General features: G+C 39.4%; 1 protein-coding gene across 10 annotated transcripts in view; it reads right to left on the bottom strand.

Annotated features, from left to right (window-relative positions):
- The window catches only part of AMPD3 (adenosine monophosphate deaminase 3), a 34,302-nt gene extending 14,558 nt beyond the window's left edge, over positions 1-19,744 (bottom strand). For 4 of the 10 annotated variants that reach the window (XM_040559186.1, XM_040559188.1, XM_040559190.1 and 1 more), the window contains exons 1-7: positions 19,216-19,321; positions 18,757-18,908; positions 15,510-15,735; positions 12,836-13,031; positions 12,177-12,342; positions 9,929-10,148; positions 7,295-7,424 (exon numbers count right to left, since the gene is read on the bottom strand). In XM_040559186.1, the coding sequence (XP_040415120.1) occupies positions 7,295-7,424; positions 9,929-10,148; positions 12,177-12,342; positions 12,836-13,031; positions 15,510-15,735; positions 18,757-18,877 (1,059 nt within the window). In that variant the 5' untranslated portion in view covers positions 18,878-18,908; positions 19,216-19,321. Of the gene's footprint in view, positions 1-7,294; positions 7,425-9,928; positions 10,149-12,176; positions 12,343-12,835; positions 13,032-15,509; positions 15,736-18,756; positions 18,909-19,215; positions 19,403-19,552 lie in introns of those variants that run through there. The other 6 variants (XM_040559191.1, XM_040559193.1, XM_040559195.1 and 3 more) reach the window with 4 other exon arrangements.
- Between the last annotated feature and the right edge of the window lie 1,054 nt (positions 19,745-20,798).

Here is a 20,798-nt window from a genome sequence, read left to right as displayed (position 1 = left end):
ATGACTAAAGCCTTCTAAAATATTCCTTAAGCAATGAATGGATTAGTGCCTCAGCAAGTCAAAATGTTTCAGAATCCTGACAGTTTCGTTTGGGGAGGATTATTCAATCATCAGAGCTATCAATAAAATAAAGTAGCTGTCAGTTAATAGTTCCCTTTTTATATATAAGGGATTTTTCAACAAGATACATTACAAATGCCAATCACAGAATTTGGATTCAGAGAAAAATTTGAGACTTCCTTAAAGAATGCTCTGATCCTCTAGTATCCTTCAACAGATTTCATCCATGAATCAATGAAGTTGTTCTAGGTACAAACCGTAGTTTATAACCATCCTCTCTGACTGAAAGGACCTGGAATTCTCAGCCACTTCCAAAAGCATAAGTCATTTTTGGTTTTCGACCACATGAAACATTTCAGGTCTCATGCATGTGAGAAATTTTTGTCACCTTTTTCAAGTTTAATCATAATACAGCAACTCATAATACCGACAGGTCTTTCAGTTTCTTCAGAACTGTTCACACACTGAGGGAACTGCAAGCTTTACAGAAGGGCTGAGAGCACTCCTTCATTTTTTTCTGGAGTGCCTATTTAAAAAAAAAAATGACAAGAACAAAACAGCTTCCACTGATACTCTTCTCTTTTGCCTAAAAGTTTGCACTGCTATTTGAGCAGCCTGTATTAGATAGATCACAATCCAAAGAAACAACTGGTGAGGTCTGGGAGTTTGTTGGTTTAAGTTTTCCATTTTAAGTATGTGTAATTTCTGCCTCCAGCAGGTATATGCAATGAATAACACAGTCCCCTTGCAGTCAAGGGTTCAGTATTTTTAACTACACAGATAAAGAATAGAAGAAATAAAACCAGGTATATTCCCCAACTTCTGCTTATATGAAAAGGCAAGTAATGCTGATAACTTCATGAGGACTAAGTACCTGAAAGGAAGGAATAGGCCTTAGCAGGGATAATGAGGAATTTAACAGCACAGAAGTATCTTGTGTGTGTGGAGCAGCACCTATGGGTACATTTGCTGTGAAATTCCTTGAGTAATCCATCCTGACTGAACAACAGAATAGCCTAATGCATGTCCTAGCCAAAATAATGAAATGCCTCTAGCAACAAATTACTATCAATTTAAAAGCAAAACCAGCAAAACACACACACACAAAAAAAAAAAAAAAAAAAAAACATAAAACACTGTCCTGATTATATTTCACAGTTGACAAAGATAAGCGTAGAAGCCCTGGGAACTGTTTGACAGACTGTGAAACTACTCTCCAGTCCAGAGTGCCAGATCCTAGCAGAAGCAGTTTTAGCTCAGTAGTGCTACGGGCTGCCTGCTAAGCTTCACGTTAGCCTCCAGCCCAGGAACTAGCTGGACACAGAGGGCTGCAAGAGCAAGGATGTGTGGTAGAAACAGTCCCAGCTTTCACTATTTCTAACACTTGCCTTGTGCACCAGCTACAATTTCACATAACACTTTATGGTAAAATGTTACTTACTGTGATTCCAAACCATCTCCTACCATATATATAGGACAGAGGAACTATGAGGTGCTTTTTTAGACTTACAACCTGAACCATCCTGTCCCTGTTACATATCATCTTGAAACATGTATTACAAACTGACTATATGTTGCTTCCTACTCCTGCAGAAACCTTCTGTAAGCTGGTCTTTTAAGACCTGTCAGTTCAAATATGCTAGACACTACAGCTGAATGAAGAGAAGCAAGAACCAGTCCTGTCTGGACACAACAGGAGGTACAGTACTAATGCACAGGAAGCACTACTGTGTGTAAAATAGTAAAACCAGCTCTGCTTAACATATTATTATGTTCCCCAGAGTACTTGTATAGACATTTGAACCCAAGAGCATTTTATAAATGCTTACTTAAGTTAGGAATTGTCTTCTGTTTTAGAAAAACACTGTTTACTACAACCTGGTCCTGTACCAATGAAATACTATGTACTAGCAGGTTTGGTTACCTTACCTGGGAGAACTAAATAACAGTTAATAGATACATAAGCTCTAAACATTCATGAGAAAGCAATATATAAGCATACAATACCAGTTACAGGGAACCTCAACAAGTATAGTTAATTTAGTTTCAGAATGTGGTAGTTTCAGTGGTGGCTCAGCTACTGAAATTACTGTCCCTTCAAAACTTCCTCTTCCTTTAAATCAACGTGACTCAGCTACTGTTATAAGGGAAAGCAAGGAGACATTTTGTTTATTTTGTTTGCTTGTATGCAAGGATCAGATGACAGAATAGTAACTGCCTTTCTTTTAAAGTCCTGCTTCTCTTTGAGAAATGCTTTTCTCAAGTGTGCCTCTGCAATTTGGCAAGTTCCTGTCAAATCCTCGCCAGTCCCCATAACCATATCAGACACAGCTCTATAGCTAAGCTAACCACATCCGGCTTATTCCCTGAGAACCAAGACCTGCCTTCTTTTCTTTCTCTTCCTCCCTCTCTTGAAATATATTTATTGCCCGAGAGTGAGACTTTCTACCGGAGAATGCTTTTATCAGAGAAGATGCAGTACTCTGGCTACTTTAACTATCCAGTACATTCTAACGTTTACATAACCAGCAACTTTATACCAACAAAAATTTAACAGAGTAACACACAGCTTTTTCTTCATTCTGCATTTTAGGAGCTACTTCATTTTTTGGAAAGGTTTTAATGACTTGAGCTTTGACCTAGCCTAGCATATAACACATTAGTCTTTATGCTCTTGTGCATTTTCACAATTAAGGGTGCAATCCCATCCAAATGAAGCAGCTAGTCATAGAATCTTTAGACATAGCTTATATGGTCCGCTCTGGTTAGGGATTTTTTTAAACTTGTATTTGAAACATTATCATGTTAGGGAATTGTTGCCAAGCTCATTGTTATTTACTATGAAAGGCAACTACTAAAAAAAAGTGGAACCTATTCACTTTAAATAAGAGTGACAAATGGCCCCTTTGCCTCCTCCCTCACCCTAAAAAAAGACAAAATTGGTCCCATTCTTAAGCTGGTACTATTCTGTTCTTCATACATAAACTAAGCAAAGTCTTTTCTGGGACATGAATAATAATCCCCTACCACAAGGTTTATTTGCTTCTACTTGCATGCATTCTACCTGCATGTCCAGATTTATTATGCTGCCACTCCATCCCAATTTTTCCTTAGTGAAAAAATAAAAAACACTCGGCTGCACACCCTTAGCCAAGCTCTCTGTAGTTCTTTTTCTCCTCTCCCCCCAAGAGGAAGCATTTTATGCAAGGTCACATTAACCTTCAATGAAAAGAAGGAACAAAATGACTGCCAGAAGCCTATCTTGGAACACATGTGCCTTGTGTGAACTTTTTTTTTTTAACCAAATGAAGATAATGGTTAACCCAAAGCTTTCCTTACTTCTTTTAACTCCATCATCCCATTCAAGCAGTGGCAGACATCAGTTTTCTTTCATTAATGGATGGTCGAATTCCCTTCCCTCAGCAATTCTCCAAGTAATGGAGCCAGCCTGTCTTCCTCTGCACCTTCTCATTTTCAGACCAGCCCTTTCCTTGTTGACCTGAGCACCCATGCCATTCTGTCTGCAGACTTTGCGAATGAAACACTTGTACTTCCCAGTCAAGACAGTTACATCTGTGTACAGCTCACAGTGTGGAGTTCCCTTTGCCCTCCAACCACGCCTCGGAGGCCCCCCCTTCCCTAAGCCGCTCTGCCTCCCTCCTCTTCCTGCATTGCTTCCCTTTGCTCCCACTCTCTCAAATCTCCACAAAACATCAAGTCGCATCAATTTCATGGATAGATTCAGTGCATAGATTAATAACACCACAACTGCAAACTACCTGGTGTTCTGCATACGTGCACTTCAACTTGTGCATGCTTCTGCCCCAATAACTACGGGCTTCGTAGACTTCCCAGGGATTCCCCTGCAGCCTCAACACCCGATTGACAGGATATCATTCCACGTTGCACTGACAGATTCCCTGCTCACCAATATATTTACACTGCATTAGCTTTTCAAAGAGGAAGCAACAACCTTTTTCATTAAGCTTAATTCTTTACTTGTAGGTCTGTAATAGACAATGAAAGGCAGAAGACAAAATTTTCTGCTCTAGGGCGATGTGTCATACCCTCAGGTCTGGTTGACTGACACACTGAAATAATGGCTGAAAAGAGAAAGCTTATTGAAGGAGAACTAGACCATCCATTTTTCATCTTTAGAAGACTATATCAAAGCTATTTGCAGTGAAGGACACCTATCAATGCAGTACATAGATACACTTCATAAAGGCAGCAAATAAATGTTAGGTAATCAAATATTTTGCCTTTACCTTTAAAAGAAAAAAAAAGGAAACAACCTCCCCCCCTAAAAAGAACAATACAGACAAACCAAAGTTCCTATTAAGAGAAACCGCTCCTATACCAAAAAAGCACAGTAAATGCCTCCTGCAATTAGCAACATTTTAACAAAGTAAAAGAATATTCAACATCCTTCCTTTACATTGAAGGCGTATTTCAGCTGAAAGGCTGAACCATCAGCCCTCAAATATCTGAGGCTGTTGGACAAATGGTCTGTTTGAAGCCCAGCTCAAAAACCTCGCATCCTTGTTTATGAAAACAAGATACCCTAGTACACAAAGGCTAGAACTCAGTTGTGTGCTGTGGAGCTAAACTTACTACTTTATTTCATTCCTAATGCAGTCAAACAGGAGTTATGTAGCAGTCACTGTGACTGCACTTTGCTATGCATTGGCTGGAGAATGTGGGAGAGCCTTTCTAATGGCAGACTCAAAAGTCTTGTCTAAAGTTAGCCTTCTCCTAAACAGACAGTTGTCCACCTCCTGTGGTGAGCCAAGTGGAGTCAGTCACACTATCTTACTACCTGTGGACTCTCATCTGTGTAGTGAAACGTTTGTCTCATTATTAAAGGGTAATTTTCCAATTCCAGCTTGATCAGTGCAAAACATCTCCCTGTTTGCATTCTGGTCAAGTCCAATACCTCAAATATACACATACACTTCCCTTACGTAATGGAAATCTTATCTTGGGATTTATTATATTGATAAGCTCTCTGGATAACTCCCACTAAACCAGGAAAAGAAAAGGGTAGGGTCAGAGAGAAGGGAAAAGAACAATAAACTCCGATTGTCATGTCAGCAAATAATGCTGACCAGCTTTCTGCTGTACCTTTCTAAATACACTGATTTCTAAATGCAGTGATAGACCTTGCTACTATATTCATGATTGCTTTAATTTTGTTATTTTCCATCAGTTACATTAGCAAACAGATTGTACCAGTATTTCCATACTAGTGTCTGACAGATGTAATCAACAACTTGAGTAACAACTCTGTCAGGGGGTGAATCTTATTTCTTGCTTTTCATATGGGCAGTTTGTATTGTTAAGGATTGACTAAAAGAGAGACATCCTGAAAATATAGGCCCTAGTAGTGTCTGTTTCCTATTATAAATTTCACTGTTGATACTGTTATTATTAAGGAAGCATTTCTGGTGAGTTATGGATCCAAACGTCACTTAGACTACCAAGATAAAACGATTATTTGGGGGCTTACAGTAACTCTGTCTACAATGCAGTTTACTTGCCACAGAGAGTGCTTTATAAAAATATTATCTGTAAGGGTTTAAGCAAGATTAATTCTGTGCTGCAAGATTTTTTTTAACAATATCTAGTAGTAGGACAAGTCTCTGACAGAGAAGAGCAAGCTTGTTCCTGCTATCTTGAATTTGAGTGATGCACATTTTGTGCTTCTGAACAACATTAATTCATTTGTAGACTGGCTTATTTACTCCTAGATAATTAGAAAATAATTACATGCTCAGAGACATTGAACAGTTGCTTTTAAAAGTTGAACTGAGCAAGTAAAGCTTCTCTCTACTCAGACTGATTGCCAAGGGATTTATCTGATCCACACCTGTCCATTGCATCTCTCAGTCACCATATGTTTTATTATTAACACCTCTATCAGCTAGGCAAGTGTTTTATCCGAATGTAGCATGGAGTAAGTATCTTGGCTGGGGTTATGCAAGATAACTGCCAACAAGCTCAGATTCGAATCTTGGCCACTTGAGTGAATTAGCTAACAGATCCTCCCATCCACACTCATAACAGATAAAAACGTGAAATTCATTAGAATTTATCTAACAGTCCATCTGCTTCTGGCCATGTGAGAGACAGAGATACATTCATCAAACACTTTTGCTTAGCAGATTTTGTACTTGACAGTTTATTACCACAACAGTAGCAAACATTCAGCAGCCAGCACGCTGGACACTATAGAGAAAAGCCAAACTGACTTTTTGATGTACTAGCAAACCAAAACATAACAAGAAGGATCAGATTGTTGATCTAAATTCCAAAGTTACAAAGTAAGGACTACCTCTTTCAATTGTCTATGGAATCAACGCAAAATGGACCTGAAATGGTTAAAAACACCAGCAATGATTACTGCTTTGTGAAGAAATCTCACTTATGAAACTGAAGCATTTTCTCTCCAGTAACATCCTTTAAAATTGAAGAAAGGGAAGCAAACTAAGCAACATAACACCGTTGATTCCATGCTTTTAAAAGAATGCAGCTCCCTTGAGTATGTGGTGGGAAATGAAACAAGCTCCTATGATTCCCCTAACCTGTCTCCTAATTAAATCCCAGTGCATATCAGATGCAGCTAAGAATGTAACTCTAATAAGTGTGGGGTTTTTCGTAATGTTGTGCAGGCTTTAACTTTTTTAAACCAGATACTGATGGCAGTATGAAACATGAGTTCAGTTTCCGTAGGAGATCTTTTGACATGTATTTATACACACGCAATTTCAATTTGAAGTGAATTTTTTTACCCAAAATATATACAGCTGTTCATACTGCGGTTTATTATGACTTATCTACATGAAAGCACACAAATGCAGTTGAGCTACCTTTTAAGCGAATTAACTAAACTGAAGGCTCCACATGGATGCTTTTATTCATAATCCAAGCGAGATTAATTTGATTGACTGTTTCACTCCTTTAAAGCAATCTACATACAGTTAAACCCCTTTGATTCTGAAAAGGTAAATAGAGGAGTTTAGCATAATCCCTTTAACACACTTGCATTCAGGTTAATGTTCCTGAGTGTTACCATGTAGAAAAAAATTAGTATTCTGAAAATAACATAATTCAATTGAATAGTATTCCCACACAACTTCATGCATATCATCTACACCTCACACACAAAAAAAAGCAAAACTGTTGGAACTCCTGCTGAAAATAATGTCATGTCTTTAATCCTTCCCACACTTACCTTTCTCACATTATAGAAGTCTCGATGGGGATTGCTCTTTAGTTCTTTAAATTCAGACATTTCATTTAACATCTCATGTAAGCTAAATTTGGATTCTAAAAAGTTAAGCCGACGATGACAGTATGTCTTTCTGTAAAAGAAAACACACACAAAAAATTACCTGTAACTTAGAACTGTTTGTATTTCAAGTTCAGAAAGACCTTCAAAGGTTTCACAGTAAAAACAGATACTTTTAAAAATGAAATAAAGGGCCAATCCATACTTTGTTTCCTAAAGGTTAACACATACATTGGTCAATATCCAGTATTATATCAGACCAAAGTTACTTGTGAAACCACTAATGAAACAGAACCTATACATAACCACACTGTTAGGTGCTTCACATTGTCCAAATATTTTATCGCTCTATCTGTGCCTAAACCAAGTTCTTTTAGTAACGATATGACCAGAGCAAACAAAAAAACTTAAAATGAAATGTGATATCAGTTGCTACTATTCTGGAATTGAAAAATCCAATATAGCAGATCACCTTATATATAACAGAAACAACCTATAATCAAGATTTACTTTACTATGAAAATAAAGACTTTTTCCCCCAATGCTTATTTTCAGTGTGAGCCAAGATAAGGTCCAATATAAATTCATTTTTATGCCTTAGAAAGGCATCTATTGTGTAGATATATCAGTTTGTTTTTTTTTTCCAAAATAGTTTTGTGCGCTCTTCTTAGAAAAGTCATGCTTTTTTGTTCCTGCTTGCCTACTCCTCCAGCTTCACTTTTATCTTCTGTTATGGTTTTCATTTTCTTTTTAACAAATGATACGTTTGTTCTCTTCACCATCTGTCAATTCTTATCAAATCTACAATATTTTTATGTCACTATTAATGTAATACTCAGCCTTCTTTTTTTTTCTACTTCTTTATTGACAATCTCTCCAAGGAATACAAATCCCGTAACAAATTTAAAGTCTGATTCAAACACAGTCTCACTGTATCAGATACTGATCAAGACCAGTTTGCCTGCTGCAGGCTATCTTTGTTGGGTTATGCTGTAATTCAAAAGAATGGAAGTCTGAAGAGTAGGGGTAAGATTTCACCAGTTGAAGAAGAGCAAAGGTTAAAGAACAATGGGTTCTTGATGTCCAAGAAGGCCCATGTGTGACAGACATAAATGACAGACAGGAAAGCACTTGTTGCAAACAAGGAGACAATAGAGTATGAAAATCTTATGCAACAGGATTACTGAAAAGACTTTTTTCCTCTTGGTTTGTGTATAGTTAACAGGAAGAGTGAATCAGCCTGCAAATGCTTAATCTGAAGAAGCAAAAGGAGCAAAGGATTGCTGCTGTATTCACAAAGATGCTGAGTTTTCTAACATGTCCTACCACGGCCCCTCCTTCTTCTGGCTTCCTTTACGTAGACTGTTAAGAAATGCTGTAAAAAGAAGGGTCTTCAGTTTGTCAGTTTGGTTTCAAGTTTGTACTCATTGTCCTTTAATCTTCCCAATATCTGTCTCTCTTGGAATATAACACACTGAATGAAACTTGAAATGCATTTACCTAGAGCATACTGTAAAGCAGCATACTCAAGCTAACTTTGATCTGGAGCAGGAATACTGACAATAACGGCAGGAGCACAGGCTTTTGCTCATGAATAAGTGGTTAGGGAATGGGACAGCTCTGTTCAGGCCAGCTGCTTTGCCAGCATAAGGCAGGCAGATTATGCTGCAGGTGTCATGCACAAACTCCAGTAGGAAAAAATGCACCAGGTGTGACAAACTTGTCACATTGTCACCACGACTTGATCTCGAAGTCAGGAGGACTAGGAGTGCAGTGCTGGCAGGCAGGGCAAATAGTTTGGAAGAACAGTCCAGGTTCCTGCTTTGTCCCATCCCGGGATGGATTCTTTTCCTTTCCTGGTGTTGAGGCTATAGGACACTGATGTTTCCAGTACTCAGCTGGGAAGTAAACTTTAAAAACTAGATACACACATTTTCCCTATTCACTGGGCAAGGACTTTGCAGTGTACCAGTGACAATGCTAGAGTTGTTATATTTCTGGTTTTTGGAGATTTCCTGGGAGCTTGATGGTTCTGGGAAGTGAGACCTATTTTGATTATGCACGTGCAGATCAGTTTTGCAACACATGAGCAGTTAATTCACACCTGGAACAAACTGGACTGAGTATATTGCTGAGCTGTTATGTATATTGTACATACACAGTTTCTTTTCATGCAGCAAGAGCAGAGCAGACATTAAGGAATTCCAGACAACTGTTCAAAACCTCAAATTCAGCACAGGCCAAAATAAAAAAGGTGAGGTTCAAGTTTCAAGTTTCAGTTCCCATGCCTCAAGAAGTTTAGGTCAGATTTGACTTGAATGGGAACGTTTGACTGATGTCTTGCTTTTCTGTTAACTGCTGCTCATTCTGCCATGGCTGATGCAAAGAAACTAAAAAGAAAAGAACATACAGCTAGATTTCATTTAAGTCTTTTTGTGATGTGTTAATGCTAGAGAAAGGCAAAACAAGCATGGCTGTAGAATGAATACTTTGAGGAATTAAATATCATAGAAGTGAGAAATATTAAGGTAACTAGCAGCCTGAAGGGGCAGGGAAGAAAGAAAAAGAAAAACATACGTTGGACCATCTGCAATTAGAGCAAGAACATGGCTCAAGTCAAGAGTGTAGGTCTCCAGGTCAGGATATGGCAAACTCCGAGGCTCATTGAGTTCCATCATTTCTTTGTTATCATAAACAAAGGGAATGCCACCTTTTATCTTGATAACATAATCCAAATTGTCTGGAGCATCATCAAGATTGTAAGGATCTTCATTTTCATCTGGGGGTGAATGGAAGTCTGGAAATAAATTTACATTGTATTTAGAAGTGGTTTATATGAAAGGCCAAACAAGTAGAAAGAGAACTTTCTACTTCTATAATATTTCACTTTTAGCAGATCTCAATACTTGCATTAAAATTATATTTTTGGTTACTAGAGAAGATCTGTTGTTACAACATAGCTCTATTCTGACAGACTCATATTTAATTGCAGTCACTCAAGTTATTTAAGTGCCTACCTTTGTTCAAATATTTTAGTCTAATTATTAGAGTTCTATGAACCAATGTATAAATAGATTTAACACTATTCTTTATTAATGTATGATGACAAGTTTCAAATTAAGTTTTGAGAAGTATTTAAATTGGGATGGTTGAAAGTACAGTTTATATTTTAGAACAATCTAACAGTTGTAGACTTCATACCCACCTTCACTGCTTTCACCTTCTGACTCACTGTAGTAATTTTGGAAGTTTATATTTAAGTATACAGTATGCGGCTGTTCTCATATTGAAACATTAACCAGAAAAGAACAGACTGCCTTACTTCTCCACCTCTGCCCCTCCCATAGTCTAGTGAGGTAGACTAGTGCACACACAATACAATTGTCTTCTCTTTCTCTCAACAATCACTGAATACACTTCACCAAGGCAGTGGTGGTGTGTGGGTGTGTCTCTGTGTGTGTCTGTGTGTGTTAATAAAACTCCTTATTTTTTTTTGTTTAATTGGTTTTGCATAGAACCAAGAAATGTGGAACCCAGAGGTATTACAACACAACTGTAGTTTTCTCCTTGGCCTTCTAATCGTGACTGAAGTACCAGAAGACAGTTAGGATTTGCTCAGTACAGTTTTGTCATCCCTTACAAAATTAATTAATCACAACTATATATTTATGTCAACTGAACTGCATCCTTGCACTCACTCTTATCATTCAGAATCCTTTTACCTCTTCAGTTAAACCAAGACTAAAAAGTAACTATCCACTTTTATCCACCTAAAGCATCTGAACTTTTGCTATAAACTGGTATCGTACTATAATATTCATAACTATCCATCTCTAACTTGTGCATATTAAGGCAGTGTGATATTTTATTATTAATAAAACATCAGCTTAAAACCATAACTGTAAAAAAATCATTAACCTAACAATAGCTTGGAAATATCTTCTCAGCAGCTGTTCTAAAGTATCTATCCTGTTGTGAATATCCAGTGTACTGTTCTCTTTGCACTCTTTCGGTATAACAAATGCTTGAAAATACTTCTCTTCATTGTCTTCCCACTAGTGACCTACATGCTAATTGATTTAAAATAATATAAAATGTCACTTTACGGCTGAGACTACATTGCCAACAATATGGATTTGTCAACATTGGCAAATCTGAACAGACCAAAGGTTGCTCCACACAGGCTAATCCAACAACTAGCAGTGCAAACAGTTTCATGTATAAGCAAAGCTTTCAAGACACAACCCACTTAGGTGACAAATACGATTTGTGACATATATAGTTGGGAATATGTCCAACCTAATAAGCCTTGTTGAGAGATTGGAGTTTATTTACCCAGGCAGACTGCCCACCAAATGTGACTATCCAGCTTCCAGACCTGACATGGCAAGCGTGCCATGCCTGTGAAATTACTGACTCAGGGCTTGCTAACTGGTATGTCTGTATCATGCTTCAATTTATAACATAGATGAGCTCATAATCCATTTTATTTTAGTATGCCAAGATCAGGAGGAATGACTTTTCACTTGAAGCCATATCCATGTATGTTTTTCCAGGAGGAACACAGGTGTACTATGTACCATCCCATTTGCTGGAAAGAAATCAATGACTGTCCAGTACGGTTTTAGCTTTTAACAGTTTCAAACTTTCTGATCAGATACAGGCTTTATAATTTAAGTCCATCAGTGATTCTCCACCAATTACTAATAGAATAAGTTACAGAGACAAAGACACTCCGAAGAGATCATAACAAAAACCCAACTCACCTTTAGTAGAGTAGTATATGGTTTTAATTCTATATTTTAAAAAGAATAAGGATATTCACCTGGATGCACTTCATCTTCAACCTTCCATTTTTCATGTTGCATGCTACACAAATACTGGGATGTTGTTCTTGGGAAACGATGGTAGGCAAGACGTGAATACTTTTCTCGAATGAGAAGGGCTTTCACCAGGCTCTTGGCAGCTTGTTCATAATCATCAACTGTTACCTGAAAGGAAAGACTGGATAAATACTGACAAAAATAAAATGGCAGTTTTAGTCACAAACTGAAACCATGCCAGTAACAAGGAGAGTGGATTTTCAGAAATATAGATCTATGTGACCTGAGCATAAGGATCTTACCTGAGGTCTCAGGAAGCCAGTGACAGAGGCAGAGTCCAAATGCAACATGCAAAACATACACACACATGGAATTTCCTTCTCCTACCATATATTACCTGTGTATTCAATGCCTATGTTTTTATCTATTTTAGTTACCAATTTATTTTTTATGGGAATAAGTATAAATAATTTGAAATGACATGAATTCAAGTGCTTTACAAATCAGTCTGTTCATAGAACCTTTTACAGTTTGTTGCAGAGAGCCATGATGCAGTATCATTTCACACTTGAAATATATTAGCTGCTTGTAAATGCATTAGCTGCTTGTGGTTTGGAATTTTTTCCTGCAGATACAGGAAGGGAGAAAAATAATTTCTTACCCCTGCACAGTAGTCCCCACTAATTGAAACTCTCTGAAACTCTGGTACGTCGTATGGCACCTGGACTGGCAGAAAACCACTTTGAAGAACTGGTGTTGTAGGAGACAGAACAGGATTGGCAGATGGTGCTTTCCATTCCTGAGATGGAATTTGTAATGATAAAGACTGAGATCGAATCATCTTGAAACTTTTCTTCCTAGGAATTCATGGTATAAAGCATTAAATGAGCCTCAATATAAAACATGAAGTACACTGGAAAACAGATTACAGCAAAGAAATCATCCCCTAAAAAATTTTACGAGATGAAATATCTCATACCACGAGCAAAATGTTGGTCACAAAATATTTGTGCTTTTAGCTTTTATTCCAATGATATTTCACATGGTATACGCTACATACAATTGCACTTACCCTCCACACAAATACAATATGCAATGATTTATTTACAATCACTCTTAGATACCACTAAAATTATTTTGTATCACTTCTTACAAATCCAGTATCAGTGAGTCTCTGGATAGAAAGAAAACATGATCACTGGGCTTACTTTAGGAGGATTTGATTCTTAGAGACAGTAAGATTAGAATTCAAAGTATCAGAGGAAAGTAAGTGAATGTCACATAAGGTAAGTTGATGTAAGTTATCATGCTATTATACAAACTTTTCATTCTTCCCAAAACATGCAGGCTTTAAAAACTCATCTACTTGTCCAACAACACTATGCACCAAAATTTCATATAGAATCATTCAATTAAACTTGTAAGAACAAGGATGAGCAAACATAGTTATTCCTTAGGTGGTGTTTGATGAGACTTGGGCAAAAGGCTAACATTGGTTATCTGAGTAATAATATCGTATGGCTGTGATATGCAAATTTATTTCTCCCCTCCGGGCAGTAAATGGCTATCCCCCATGGACTTAAAAACTTGGACCCTTTCTCAGCAAAACTGTGATGGATGTGTACCTTAGAAAAAAAAACAGCTGAAAAAGCATGCTGTAATTTTCAGTGAAGTAATCATAATATCTTGAGTGAAGTTTTGTAATATCTCTAAAAATTTCATTATTTTTCTTACTCAGTCTTTTGAATATTCATCTAATAAGCAACCTGTGATGTCACTTTGTTATGTGCTATGGAAATATTCTCTTCGTTTATTTTATAAACTAGATGCCAACACCTTAGTATGTTAGCAAGAACCACTAACAAAGGAAAAGGAATACTGGAATTCTCTCTGGAAGTTGCGTATTACCTCTGTGGCATTCAGCACACAGTGGTGGTGTGAATAATATGAATAATACCCTATGACCAGATTTCATCCTCACAACTAATTGGAGCCACCTTTGAAATCAGTATGAAATTCTTGAAAGGCAATGTTGGATCAACTGCAACTGAAAGCAACTTTCACTCATATAACTGTTCTCTAAGTACATTTCAATCCTTTAGAATAAGGGCAAATACTTGTTCTGTTCCCACATGTAAGCAACATATATGTAATATCCCACTTCCCACTGTTAAACTTGTACAAAACTTAAGGCACACAAACACACAGTTTGATAGAACATTTTTATGAGGCAGTTTCTCACCTTAAAAGTGAAACTTACTGTTTCAGAAGGAAAGATACCAGATAGTTGTATGAATAACATCTAGTTTTCCCTTCTGCACTTATGTTTAAGAACATGCCAACTGGAAAAACCACTTGCACAAAGCAAAAACAAGAATCTAAGCCTGCATCATCAGTGTGTCATACCTTAATTTAATTAAACCAACTCTTCTCCCTTATGTTCCAGAAACACAATGCCATGTGCTGCCCAACTGATGGTCTGGAGCTAACAGGGTACATGTGTTTACCTATCAGTTTCAAAGGCTTTCTTGTTTGCCTGTTTTATGATGAGTCTGTACACATCCAAGACTTTGGCATTAGACTGCTGCTGAACTCATGTGACTCTAGCAAATAGTCCAGCCAGTCCACTAAGGTTAAGATACTGGGACAGCCTGACATCAGGGTAAGGCTATCTCCCTCACGCAAGAAAACTGTAAACCAAATCGAGTTTGGCTTGATCAGATTCATGGGTAAACTGAAGATGGACTGTCTGTACATTGACCTAGGAAAATAAAATTCAAAATGTGCACTTTTATAGCTGACAGCAGTTCAATTTTATCTCCATGAGTTAAGGAAACCTACAAATAACCTCATTATGCCCATCCCACTCTCTGTTTCTCCCTTGATGTTAAATGTCAAGACTTTGCTTTCATCTATTTTTACAGAGACTAAAAGAAATATCTTACCACTAGTCGTTTTCTGAAAGTTAAAATTTTCCATTTCTCTGAATGAAACTATTCTATTCAAGGAAAAAAAATTGTCCTCTTTTTTTCCCTGATTCTTTCTTACATTAAAGAATGAGTGAGGTTTTTCCACTTCTACTCAGCAATGCTGCTTGTTAAAGTTGCATAAGCAATATCTATGCTATTGCTGGAAGCACAGCTGAGGAGACGACCTCACCCATCCCCACACCATCTGCATAGCACGGAAGGACATCACACAGGTGCCCTTGGTACCTGCTGTTCACCTTTCTCCTGAAGTAATAACAGGCAGAATGTTATTTGCCAAACATTTCAGTATTATCTCAAACACATTTAAAAACAATTTTCCACTAAGAAAGCAACTAGCAAACAAACCTTTTAGCTGTCTCCACAGACTGTTGTTCTGCCAGTTCCTTTTGAAGTTCCCTTTCCTTGGCCTCTTTCTGCCCAATAGGGCAATCTTCAGGCACGGTGAATAGTGACAAGGCATCTTTGCTGTCTTCTTCTCGGAGGACTTTAGCAAATACTTTCTCCGCTAGGAGCCGCACGTGTTCATCCACCTCTGAGATGTTCAGCTTTGGAAACTGTCTGGGCATCTCAGCTAATAAGGAAGACAGTTAAAAGTTATAAATACAAGTAGAATTAAGATATGTGAGAGATTAGGGTTTGTTCTTTCTTTTGTGGTATGCCTGTTGAAATTAAGAGTTCTGAACAAAAAGCACAGAATGGTTTGAGTTGATGACCTTAAAGATCATCTAATTCCACCCCACCTGCCATGGGCATGGACACCTCCCACCAGACCACATTGCCCAAAGCCCCATCCAGCCTGGCCTTGAACACCTCCAGGGATCGGGCATCCACAGCTTCTCTGGGAAACCTGTTCTAAGGCCTCACCACCCTCTGAGCAAAGAATTTCTTCCTTATATATAATCTAAATCTGCCCTCTTTTAGTTTAAACCCATTACCCTTTGTCCTGTCAGTACACTCCCTGACAAAGAGTTCCTTCCCAGCTTTCCTGCAAGCCCCCTTTAAGTACTGGAAAGCTGTTATGAAGTCTCTCCAGAGCCTTCTGTTCAGAAAGTGAATTAAGTAGAAGTCTAAACACAGAGTTTAAACTACTGTGCAGTATGCAAGAATTGTAAGAATCCATGAGCATCTTTACTTGTTGGGGCCATGCTAATTTGCAAATTCAGAACTTCTTTGTGTACTCATTGAGGTGGTGTTTTTTTTTTTTTTCCTAATAGGAACACAATTTATAACGTGCCAGTTCAGTTTGAAGTATAAAAACTCCTAAAGGAAGGTTAGGAGTATACCTAAACGTGTACCATATGGGATTTTCACTGCCCCATAGTTATTGGCTGACTTGGAGATGTACTAAGTGTTAAAACATAAGCAGAAGATGGCCTTCCGGATTGCTTTTGAGACCATAACAAAAGGCAAGGGTATAACGCGTAATGGGAGTGTTCTTTCCTTGTCACATGGTGCTACCTTGCATCATGAAAATTCCTAAGATAGGTACGTGCAGATTTGCCAGAAGATGCAATTTACTGGTATATCTGATAGACCATTGTTTGCAATGTGTGTGTTAAGCTGTATGTACGTACTTGCACTGAACAAGGAAATCACATCCACTCAGTTGCCTGCTTCCTTCTCTGCTGTCACTTGAAAGCAATTTTAGAGCCAAAAGCAAGTTAGAAAAGAACATTGCACATTTCTACCTATTTCTTTTTTTCCTATTTCTATCCCATTCTTTCCACGAATACGTAGATCATGCAGCTGCTATGAAATAAAATGGCTGTACAACCAAGTAAAAATGTAGTTAGTTAACTTGGTGGATATTTTTTGTAGGTCATATCCTGTTTTTGAGTTGCATGTGGGAAGCAGACAGCATATAGACTTTAATTTCTTCTTGGCATTTAAATATGATTTTTCTAAAGATATGTTTAATATTTTCAATTTCTATTTAAGTAGCCTTTCATAACAAAATATTTCCATTTTGTTGCAGCAGCACTACTGATAATACCATCTTTAGCGTTTCTTTTGTTGTTTCATTGTTTTATTTATATTTCATTCTTATGCAACAAGTGGATTTTGACATATCTGGTAGCATTCTGTAGCAGAAAAAAATACAGTTCTTGCAAGCACTGTCCAGCACTATTTATTATATGCTTAAAGAATTTTTCAATGCATTCACAATTATGGAGTTTACAACAAAGATCTAATTCTTATCATGTAAGTTAAAAATAGCAATGAACATCACAAAAAAATGGATCCAAGCCCTGCCAATATGTCCAGCTTGTGTCCAAACCAACATTTCAGAATCCTTCTTGGTTACAAAAATACAGATATATTTTATAAGATGGTATTCATTTAAACAATTTGATGTATGCTGAAATCAGCATGGGGCATGGCAGTTTTTAACCACTCAAGGCATAACTTATCAACACTCCTATTAGAGTATTTCTGAAGGCATGCTTCAAATTTCATATGTTGATATGTGATCCCTTTTGATATGTGATCCTGTTGTTTTCAGTCTAAAAGATTCTAATTAACATCCACCTGTTTTCACAGTTGCTTTGAGAACACTTTTCATTTTATTCTAAAAGCAAATAGAGTATTAAAAGGTGACGAGAGAAACATTGGACTATAGCATGGCAATTTAGTGATCACCTACATTTTGTTGTGTTCTTATTTTTGTAACGAATTCAGAGGACAGTGGAAAAACTTTACTGATTTTAAAGAACTTTTGATCTGACCCAATGTAGTCTTTCCTCTTGCAGAGCATTTGTTTTGCAATTAGTACTGAGTCTTCATTAAAAAAAAAAAGTATAACTACATAAGAAACAAAAATACATACATGCTTAGCTGAATGATTTAGTGACAATGCACTAGGATGCCTTAGAAGCATCCAAACTTAGATTCAGTTTCTCAATTTCAAACCTCAATGAAGTCATGGGAGTCTTTCCGTTGACCTCAATGAGCACAGTTGTCCACAACAGCAACTGACACACAGCTGCCAGAAACAAGGACCTTTTGGGCCACTACAGCCATGGTAAAAACACTGTTTCTAGTTAGTAATTCAACTACAGTAAGAGTGTTAGAGACCTGAGTCAAGTGTGGAATATTTCTTCTGCTGCTGAATCAGCAAATAAGATATCTTCAGTACTGGCTGACTAGAACAGGAAAAAATGCATGCTTGAGCGGTTATCGTTGGCTGAGTACTTTCCGAGTATAAATGAACGTTTTCTTAAAAAATTGTGATCAGAAACAAAAATGCAGTAGGAAATAAATTGCATGAGAAATCATAATTTAAGTTACTAGAGTAACATAGGTTCAAGTCTGAAAGCATAGCTACAAGTACAATCAATCCTCTGTAGAGAGCAGCATTTTTTTGTTGTTTTCGGGTTTTTTCCTTTCTTTCTTATAAAATCTGATCTCATGTTCTTTGCTCAAGCAAACGAAAGGTTTGCCCACATCACTGCTAGCTTATGTCACTGAAAGGAGTTTAATAAACCTAAAATAGTCGTGAGACACCTCATGTGAACTGTGCCATCCCAAACTGGAACAGGAATGAGGATCTCATATCCTGTATCCTTCTATAGAAGCGCTTGCTGTCCTTTACCCAAGGTGAGTGACTTGGAGAGCAACAGCTCAGCATCCTGATGGGATGGGATGGGATGGGATGCGATGCGATGGGGATGCAACCACCATCCAGCAAACACTCTCCTTTCCTCAGTCTCCATCGGCACCTTGGGTTCCTGTTGGGTTCAGCACCTTTGTGTAAGAGAAAGGTGCTTCCCTTGAAGCGTGCGGCATAGAACCGATGCAACGACCATTTAAAGAGCAGCTATCGATCAGGACTGCCACGGGCTCCCGTACATACCAGGCATACGCCATTACAGCCGCTACCAGCGCTGCCAGCCCGCACCGCACCGCGCCGAGCAGGCGGGGCCCAGCCGGGCCCTGCCCGGGGCGCTCCCGCCGCAGCAGCCCCAGGCCCGCTCCTGCCGGCGGCCAAGGTCCCCGCCGTCCCCGGCAGCCCGCCGCTGCCCCTCCTCTCCTCCCCCCGGCCGGGACTCACCTATTGCCCCGGGGAGAGCCATGCTGCGCCGGGGCGGCTCCGCCACGAGCCGGCAGCGAGGAGGGGACGGCGAAGGGAGGAGCAGCTCCCGCCAGATGCCGCCGCTTCCCTCTGCCGCATTCGCCCGACCGCTACCGCAGCGCCGCCACGGCCCCCCGGGGCGCCGTCCGCCTCCGCCGCCCTGCCCGGCCCCGGCCCCACCCCGGGGGGGGCGGCTGCACGCGGGGCGGCTCCGCAGCACGTGGGCCCCCCCTCCAGCGCGAGGAGCCCTGGCTGCCGCGCGCCGTGGGGAGCCGTTAACGGTCGCCCGGGGCGGGGGTGCGCGCCGCGTTCATACCTCTGTGAGGAGCCGCTCGCCAGGCGGGAAGGCGGCCGCGGCTTCGGGCTGCACCTGCGGTCACGGGAGGGGCCAGGGTGGGGCTTGCCCCCGGGCCGCCGCCTCAGAGGGAGCCGCTGTCCCGCGTCGCGGCTGGCCGCTTCCCTTCGGAGGCTTCGGGACAGCCGTCGCTTTGTCACATGGGTCCGCGCGGCCGGGGGAGGGAGCTCCCCGGGGCGGCGCGCCTCAGCCCGGCCCGCCTCGCCTCGCCTCGCCTCCGCCGCGGGTCGGCCGGCGCCGGGAGCCCCGTGAGGGCCGGTTTCCCGAGCGCTTCCCTCAAACCAGTTCCTTCAAAAGCACTTTCACACACAAAGCTCCGCTTCGGCAGCAGAATGTCGCGAGGCCGGTGCAAAGATGCCACTTGATGAGTAAGTTTGCTGCCAGTGCATCCCTATCAGGAGTATTTTCAACGATGCTCGTCCCTCTGTAGAGACACGGTTCGGGTGCCAGTATACCATAAAAAGCAACTGGAAAATAAATTTACTGAGTAAAGAGCCCAAGACAAATAACTGAAGGTCAAAACAAGCATGACTCAGCAAGAATGAAGACCATAGCATGTTAAATAATTTGACCCCATTGTGAGAGATTCTAGGCCCTGGAGCTGAACAGTTTAGAAATGTTTAAGATAAGTTTAGGTTACAACATATGGAGTCGAATCCTAAGGCATTTAAATAAAAAAGTATCTTTCCAGTGGAGGGAAGCACTGGGAATGAAGCAATTGAAGAAAAGGTCCTTAGTGTAAGATGACAAACAGGGTAAAGGTAACTCTCCCAAAGCATGTCAGGCATCAGGTAGTTCTGTGTTCTTCCAACTTGGTCAATGAAGAAATGCTCCATTCATAAACTTCGGGGTCTTCAGAAATTCTTTTGTCTCACACAGCTGGTGTGAAAGAAAGGGAAGTAAAAAGAAATTAGGCGACTCTACAAAATACGAGTTGCAAAGAAGACCAGCTGTTTTGAGTCTTATGCTAGTATCAACCTAGTATCAACACAATCATATTCATCTATTGTGGGACTTGTGCAAAAAAAAAAAAGAAAAAAGTTTAAAAAAATAAAAAAGCGAAGAGTTATGTCTACAGGTATTGTATGAGTCATGGAACTATTGATGCCAGACATTTGAAAACAAGGCAGACATCCAAAATCATAAGATTGGTTTTAAAATAATGATGGTGGAAAAAAAATAGACATAGTTTCTTCTCTTAGCTTGA

The sequence above is a fragment of the Cygnus olor genome, chromosome 5, assembly GCF_009769625.2.
Source record: "Cygnus olor isolate bCygOlo1 chromosome 5, bCygOlo1.pri.v2, whole genome shotgun sequence".
Classification (NCBI taxonomy): domain Eukaryota; kingdom Metazoa; phylum Chordata; class Aves; order Anseriformes; family Anatidae; genus Cygnus; species Cygnus olor.
Note: the sequence above shows the minus strand (reverse complement) of the source record. Positions and strands in the feature narration are given on the sequence as shown.